At 34.3% G+C, this 9,213-nt stretch overlaps 1 protein-coding gene across 1 annotated transcript; it reads right to left on the bottom strand.

Moving 5' to 3' along the window:
• Nucleotides 1-229: 229 nt before the first annotated feature.
• Nucleotides 230-1,787, bottom strand: LOC126703910 (protein ALP1-like). The gene is made up of 3 exons (XM_050402963.1): nt 1,095-1,787; nt 772-1,003; nt 230-675 (listed from the first exon to the last, which is right to left on the bottom strand). The coding sequence occupies exons 1-3, from the start codon at nt 1,785-1,787 to the stop codon at nt 230-232; spliced, it is 1,371 nt and encodes a 456-aa protein (XP_050258920.1).
• Nucleotides 1,788-9,213: the final 7,426 nt, after the last annotated feature.

Genomic DNA, 9,213 nt, shown 5'->3' on the forward strand with positions numbered 1-9,213 from the left:
GCACAAAATAAAAATGTAAAAAGATGATAAAATATACACCAATAATCCAAGTTTAAATTGTACAACACAAAAATGTAAAAACATATAAAATACATATCAATAACCCAAGTTTAAATTGTACAACACAAAAATGTAAAAAAGATTATAAAATACATACCAATAACCCAAGTTTAAATTGTACTACATGATATTATAAAAAAAAAAAAAAAAAAAAAAAAAAAGACAACTACTAATTATTATCCCCCCAAATGGAATTAGCAATGGAATCACGAAGAACCACCATCACAGGGTCTGTTAAAGATCCTGAGTTCTGCTCATAATTGCTACCTGCTTCACTATTATGTTCTCTTCTAGAAATTGAATATCGATTGGCGTTTAAGAAGCCCCTATCATCCCTATCATTTAGTCTAACAAAATTATCAAGAGCCATAGTAGCAAATATAATAAGTATTTGGATATGGAATGGAAAAGATGGCATGTTTATGATAATTCTCCATTTATTCTTCCACACACCAAAAGTGCGCTCAATCATACATCGAAGAGATGAGTAAGCATGATTAAATTTTTCATGTCTAGTTCTAGGGCTTCCACCTCTCCTTCGAAAGTCTTGAAGATGGTATGATATCCCCTTGTATGGTGCCAAATAGCCTTTCATCATTGGGTATCCAGAATCAACTACATAATATTTCCTTAGAAAAAAAAAATTCAATTGTATTAACACACTTATACAATATGTCATTATACTGAACAATTGATTAACCAATTACAAACTTGGTGGTGGGTGCGGAAAGTTGTTACTTTGTTTACGAATAGTATCAAGAAAAATGTGAGTGTCGTGTGCTGCACCTTCCCATCCAGGCAAAACAAATGTGAATAACATATCAAAGTCACATGTAGCTATCACATTTTGGGTTGGATATCCCTTTCTTCCAAAGTATGGAATGGACTTCTCAGTAGGTACAACCGTTGTCACATGTGTGTCATCAATTGCACCGATGCAATCCTAATAAAAACATTAATAGTTTTCAGTTCCACATGCATTGTATTATCTTATAGATAATAACACTTATTCAAATATACAATAGTAAACATACTTTGAAATGTGGCCAATAAATTGGATGGTCTTGTATTTTGGTTGGAACTTCACTAAAAGTTGGATCCAAAGGCTTTACATATGCAGCTGCAAAGCGAGCACCCAAAAGAGTGATCATCTTCTCAAAATGTCTACTTATGGTTTCACCCGAATGCTGAAATATTTCTTGAACCATTTGGTTACATGTTCCATGACCAAGTATTAGTAAACAGATTGCCACTGACTCTTCTAACCTTATATTCCTTGAATGTTGAAGTCCAAAGTCACGTTGTAAAACTTGACACAAATTAAGAAACACCTCATTTTTCATTCTAAACATGTTGTAACACAATTTCTCATTACCTTCCATACAACGTCTCACCCAAGCCCACCCTGTTTGTTCAGAATCATAACAAGGAGTCTTATTAATGTACTTATTGAAATATGTCACAACTGCTTCACAGGTAACTGCCACAAGCTGGTAAAACTCCTCATCAGAATCGTCGTTACTATCATCATCATCAGAATCACTATCACTGTCATCATCATTGTCACTACTCTCACCATCATCATCATCATTGTTATCACCATCATTATTATTGTCAGCATTATTATAATCACCACCATCATGATAATCATAGTAATTTCTGTAATCCCCATCCATTAATAGTTCCATAAAATTGCCACTGTCATGAGTACCATTATAATCATCCATATTGGTTTAGGCTACACAACAAAGTAACAAATAATCAACCATTGCTAATACTTAATATAAATCAACATAATAATCAACAAAGTAACAAAAGGTGTAACAGTTGACTAGAAACACGTTGCATACAACACAATTTAGAACATCAAGTACATAACACTGTAACAGTTGCTTCAAATGTGTTTACATTACACATATATTAGTCCGAAGCTAATACTAAATATCACATAACTTAGTTTAAAGTTAATACAACATAGCTAATACAACATAAAGCTAATATTAGTTGTAAGCTAATACAACATAGAGTTAATATTAGTCCTAAGCTAATACAGAGTACCACATAAGGTTGGTCACTTCTTTTGGTTCCAACAAATCATTCCTTTTAGCCACTCCAGTTGTGACTCTGGCTCCTTGAAAGTTAGGAACATCTCCCTACGTGACCTTTTTAGTAAGATAAAGGAAGCTTGAACCACGAACTTACTATCCACTCCAGGAAGTGCTCTCACAATCGTCGTGACATTATCAATTGAACTTGGTGACTCTCGAGAAGTACCTTCAAACTTATTCTGACATACAGTTATTAATTGACTAATACGATTGTCCAACATTGCAGCTCCTCCTATCTTCTTCTTTTTCTTCTGTGAGGGTATTGATTCACTAGTTCGGTTTTGTCCTGAACTACATGATTGACTAGTATGTCCTTGCTACAAACTATCAATGTCTAAACTCATGTCATATTGATCATCCTTAAATTCGGAGCTACCATCTGAATCACCAGCACCCTCTTGTGGCATTGTTAAAGGGAGTGTATTTGAAGAAGGGGTCCATGTAGCAACTCTAGTTGCTGCAACATCCCTAAACATTATATCAAATTGTTCTGGATTCTATGGACCTTTCTCTCGAAATTTTTTAGCTTTGGGTAATTCCTAAAAAATGTAATTGTAATTGTAATTTCACTCATATAATAATAATATAAAAAAACTATCTCCAACTAACTACATATTAATAAAATACTCAACTCACCTTCAACTTGATCCACCAATCATCAGTAGCACGAATCGTTCCCTTCACTGCATCCCAACCTAAACCTATGTCAAGATTCCTCAATTGTTCCCACACTCTCCAATCACCTTTTAATACATCCCACCTACTTTTTAATTGGTCCCTATCATAGTTTTGACCGGTCTCATCACAAAATTTGGTCACTAGATTGGTCCAACCTTCGGTACTATAGGCAGCACCTCTTGATCTATTCCTGAGTTGAATCTGTTCCACACAAAGGTTACAAAAAGTAGTTGTCCAGCTTGGATGATTATCCCATAATGCTCTAGCCTTTTTTGTCTCGGGGTTGGAAGTGGTGTTTTTACCCATCTATAAAGTTAACCAGTGAGGTTGAAGCATATTAGCAAAACCATAAAAACAAGCCAATGAGCCTTATCATAAAAAACCTTGATCCCATTCATGAATCCTCCAGTATAAAGCAAAGTGTGCTTGACGAGTGCAAATAGTAAAAAAGAAAAAAAAGAGAAGACTGAAATGGTTGGTAGTTACAATAGAAAAAGGCTTTTCTAGCAAAACTTAACTAGAACTCTGTTGAGCTCATTGTGAATGCCCTAATATGTAAAATATGAATTTGTGACATTCTCAAATATTCATGTATTTGATTAATTTTATTACAAGACAAGATTATCATTCAGATTACAAAATAACAATATGAAACTCAACTCCTAGCCACAGCAATAATTGTTCATTCTCCAATACAATCAATTTCAGCCAACTAGGATTCGTATATCAAGTTCCAGCTTAAGTTCCAAACAAATACTGTAAGAACCAAGTACAAGAGTTCTGGGCCTTAGATCCCTTGGGCTCACAATTTATTTGTAGTGGGTTTAAGGATTTCTTACAATGGGTCGTTCTCGGCAGAGAGACTCAAAGCAACACTCAGTTGAAATGCTCTCTCCTTGACTATTTTCTCTCAATTTTTCTGAACCCCTTCTTCTCCCAACTTTCCTCTATTTATAGCCAAGGTTAGTGGGGAGATCATGATTACATTCACCGTTAGTGCTATTGAAGGTCCAGTATTATCTGGTTAAAGTGGTTGTTTAGGTGAAAGGGCGGTGCAGCATTTATGATCTTGGAACTTGGCTCCATTTTCACCGATTGTGTTCGGCAACTCACGTTCCCGTGCATATCATGACCTTCCCGGGTATTGACTCATGCGCTCTACCGGGAAATATTAACCGGTCAACCCCGGGAACTTAATACCCGTGACTTGTTTTTGGCTCCAAGGCAGTTTCAAGAAGGGCATAAGGTAACTGGAACTTTCTGCTGGGCCTGCGCCCAAGGCCGGTATGGGCTTGGGCCCGGGGCCTAGATGGGTCTGGGCCCAAGGCCAGTATGGGCTTTGGGAGCTAGGTGCCGTACAAATACGAATCTGAAAAGTGCCATAGGACACAGCAATGCAATGCAAACTTTACGCACTTAATGTTCCTTCATGAACTACACAATCTACTTAAGCATAAAAGGAATAGCATACTTCAAGGAAAAGCAAGTATAGTGACTACTAAGACCCTCACAATGTAGTTTGCAGAAAGGATAGCATACTTCATACATGAAAATTACAGATGGCTGTCTGGATTTAGCAACCATGAACAGAGCCCGTACAAGCTTTTCAGCAACAGAGCCCGTACAAGTGCAATTCAGGAATCACCATGTTATTACATCAACAGAGACCCCCACATCAATACTTAGCTTTGCCATCAACAATAATCCTCATATTTAAATTTATATATGGTAAATCGAACACTACATTCCTCCTTTTTCTCCTTTAATTTTAAGACCCCAAACCCAAAACTTTTTCTTTTTTCTATTAGAATTATGAGCTACAAGTCTACAAACCATTCATAGCAAGATTCAAACCACTGTAGATTCCAATCAACAAAAACAAATAACTAAACAAGTAAAGGAACAATACCCATTAATCTATTTCTGGGTTGCTGAGAAAACAAATCAAACACTCGGTAAAAAAAGCATGCACCCACAAAGCATGTACCCACAAATGTTTTTAGTACCCGGCAAGAGAACAAATAGATCATTAGCAAGAACAAAGCATGCAAGATCTGAAATTTTTTTTCCCACACTCGGTAAAAAAAAAAAAAAAATTCAGATCAGTGTTGGTACCTAGTGGTTTTTGGTAGAAGATCAGTGTTGCTTGGTGTTTTGTTGATCAAATCTCTACCATCAAAATGTATATCTCAGATTAGATTAAACAGAAATAAAATTAAAAAAAAAAAAAAACAAGATCAGTGCGCGTTGAAGAAGACAAAGAAAGAAAGAAGAAGAAGAGGAAGAAGATTCAACGGATGATAGAGTAGAGAGACTTACCACGGAGAGGGTAGAGCAGAGAGAAGAGATGGGAGGCTTGAGAGTGAGCTTCGTGCAAAGGGAGAGCAGAGAGATGAGATGAGAGGCGTGAGAGTTCAGCTTCAAGCGTGAGAGAACTGATAAATTTTTATCAGGGTATTTTTGTAATTGATCATTAGCCCAACGGTAATAGTTCAAACGTGCATGTGCGTTTTGATTTATGGACCTCCTGCGGTTCATAATATTTACACGTTCTGAACGCGTTTTTTTGCCTTGGCCCAAAACACATAAAATTCTTCAGCTTTTATAAATATGTGCGTTTCAGCTCCTAAAAGCTGAAACAAACGCACACTATATTTCTCTTTCTCAGTTAATTGAAAAAATAAAAAATAAATCGAATTTTATATTTCATCTGCATATGAAATCGGAACTTGCAAATTAAAGTTTGGGAAAAATGAAAATCCAACTTTGCACTCTCCATTTCTGACATTGATAATCGTCAAGGAGTTGATGCAGCCAATTGAACAAACTCCTAAAAGTAAACATATTGGTTGAAAAAGTGGATATAATTCATGACAAAGCAACATGTCATGATGATGTTTTAGACTCTGAATAGAATGTTTGACCATCATATATAGGCTGTTGTTGTTTAATAATTTTCAATTCCCATGAACCCATTAAAAACATAAAGTGTATCTGCCTGTACTCGGAATTGACATTAGTAAAAGCTTTCCAAGGAAATCAGAGATCAAAAGTGCCATAAAATGTTTGATAATTGGTGGGAAGAAAAGAACCCGTGTTTAATATTACGGTCAAGCCAATTGGACTTAGACTATATATAGGTTTAAATCATTGACCAAATGGATCCTTTTCCTATTATTTGAAAAAGTATATTCAACGTCCTTTTTTTTATTAATTTCTTCTCCTACCAATAATAGAAAGGCACATGACTAAAGGGATCATTGGATTCTGTGTAGTGGTGTGACGTTAATTTAAAGATTTCAGGATCAATTCATCACATTTTAAACTACTACGCCGGCGTGCATGTAACACAAACAAAATTTCTTACATATAATTTATTTATCTATTAGTTTCACTTTCAGAGAGGGGAACGACGTTTTCATATTCTGTAGTTTTGTTGAATAATGATTCGTAGTCGTAATACTTTAAATAGAGTCCTTGAATAATTCATGAAATAGCAAATACGAAAAAAAAAACAATATATACCATTTTTCTTGGTCAATCACATCAAACACTCAAGTTTATGACTTTATGCATCACATACATAGAATAGATAGCTTTCATAATTTTTCCCCAGCTATTGCATCTTTAATAAAGGTGGGTATGGATATGACTTAGTCAATCCGAGAACCACTCCAACCAAAACTGAAATAGAATTGATATACTAATAAATTAGGATAAGTGTTTTGATTTCGAAACTAGAGACAAAACCTTTATTTCAAAACTCGAAATCAATCCAAAAAACAAGATATAAGATACAATATACATCACACAATATAAGACAAGCCGAAATAGACACAAAAATTTACATATGGCAGAGCAGTATCAAAAACGAAAGCAATAAAAGAAAAGGAGACAAGATTTTAACGTGGTTGGGCCATGAAAACCTACATTTTCAGAGTGATTATTTTACTTCTCTATTTGTTGTGAGTTCTCTAGTAGATGCTTCTTTATGTACATAATTTTTAGGTGAAAATTACATTTTTGTTCCTACATTTTCACGCGATTTTCACTTTAGTCTCTATTTTTTATTTTCACCACTTTTACTCCCTATCTTGACAAACGCGTCTCGTTTTTGTTCCTGCCATTACATCAAAGACGAAAAATGCACACGTGACAAACGGAGTGCATTGTTGGCACACTAAAAGCTAATGTGGCCATTAAAATAATAATAAAAAAATGTTATTTGGCATTAAAAAATGCCACATCAGCATTTAAATTTTAAAAACTAATTTATCAATTTTAACTAAATAAAAAAAAACTAAAAACATAATTAAAAACCAAAAACCACATGAATCAAGATCTAAGTGTATCTAGAACAAGAACAACAAAAATACCAACTCAGGTGTTTCTCAAAAAACTCAAAAAAAAAAAAAAAAAAAAAAACCAACCCAGATTTAAATACAAGAACAACATTTTCCTTTTCTGTCTTTCATCCTCTCCTTTTCATTAAAACCCACACAATCTCATCCTCTCTGTCTCTCTTTTCCTCTCTCCCTTGTCCTCTCAAATCTACACCCCAAGCAAACACGAGAAAGAGAAAGTAGCAAATCTGAGGTTGATTCTATTTTGGCTGGTCTAAGGTTGATTCCGTTTGGATTTGATAGCTTCGAGTCTGAGGTTGCAAGTGGTTTGGTTTTGGCTCTAAGGTTTGGATTTGAGGTTTTTTGTTTGGTTTCTCTGAAAATAGGAAAATTTGGGTTTTGAGTTTTGTGTTTGGGGGCTGAAAATTTGGGTTTGGATTTAGTATTTGGGGGCCAAAAATATGGGTTTGATTTTTGTATTTGATGCTTTGGTGGTGTGGGGGTTTGAAATATGGTTTTGAGTTTTGTGTTTTGGCCAATTTGGGTTTGAATTCAAATTTTTTGGGTTTTAAATTTTATGTTCATCTTCTCTAAATCCATGGCTGAAGACCCATGGCCGAAGCCCCATGGTTGAAGATCCATAGCCAAAACCCACCTTGACCGAGATTTGATCTTCTCTCTCTCTCTAAACCCAGATGGTCACCGTGGTTTGATCTAACTAGCTCATGATTGTGTTTTGGTGTATTTTATTGATGAGAATTGGCTTTGAGTTTTGGTATTTTGTTTTTGATTTGACCGTGTTTTGGGTTTTGTTTGTTTTATTATTATTATTATTATTATTTTGATTTGTTTGTTTTATTATTATTATTATTATTATTTTGATTAAGTGTTTTGGGTTTTGTTAGTTGATTGTTTTAGAGTATCTGAGTTTGATCATGGTTTTCTATATGTTTTTACTACATGGTTTGTATATGTTTTTGCTTGTTTGGATGCTAAGAAAATGCAAGAAAAGAGAAGAAAATCTTGAATTTATTACTTTCTAGGCAACCATGTTCTTGGGGGAAGAACATGAAGAACAATTATTATTTAAATAATTAAATAATAACTAAAATTTTATTTTATTTTAAAATAAAATAAAATATTTTTTAATTTTGCCGTTTGCCATGTGTGCATTTTCTGTCTCTTATGTAACGGTAGGGACAAAAAGGAGATTCGTTTTTCAGGATAGAGAGTAAAAGCGATGAAAATAAATGATAGGGACCAAAGTGGAAATCATGTGAAAATGTAGGGACGAAAATGTGATTTTCGCCTAATTTTTATAGACAGAATCCACACACTTGTGCAATTTGCTCTTATGAATATAGCCATTGTTTTCCTGATAGAATTTGATCAAACGGTTTGATTACATGGAGGTGTATTTGCTGATGGGATTGGTGAGGTTTCCATACAGCAGGTTGGGTCTTAATTTTTCATATTGGCTTGGTTTTCCTCAACAGGCTATCCTATAAGCTGGTTCAATTTTAGGCATGATTTTTCAAGCAAGCGTGTTCACTTTCAAAATACAATAATGTTCCTCTGTGGAACTAGCTACCTCCCTTATTTTGAGTAAGGGGTGTGTTTGATATATATAACTGAAAGAGTACTCGATGTGTGTATATATATATATATATATATATATATATAGAGAGAGAGAGAGAGAGATATGATTTCAAATATATGTTACATTATTAAAAATCTTTAAAGTATTAAAAAACAAATTTTAATATTACAGAACATTTTCAAAGCATAATAATTAAAATTAGGGGTGTTCAACAACCAGGAGCGGGGCCAGGAATTTTTGTTTGGGGGGGCCAAGTTGCAAAACTAATATATTTATCAAGACAACCCTCCCATACACACATATACATACACTTTTTTATTATATACACACACTTTTTTATTTGATAAGTTATATATATACACACACCCAACAACAAAAAAAGAGCATAGCATTTTCAATTAAAATTATGTTTGATGGTGATCTT

The sequence above is a fragment of the Quercus robur genome, chromosome 10 (genome assembly GCF_932294415.1).
Source record: "Quercus robur chromosome 10, dhQueRobu3.1, whole genome shotgun sequence".
Classification (NCBI taxonomy): domain Eukaryota; kingdom Viridiplantae; phylum Streptophyta; class Magnoliopsida; order Fagales; family Fagaceae; genus Quercus; species Quercus robur.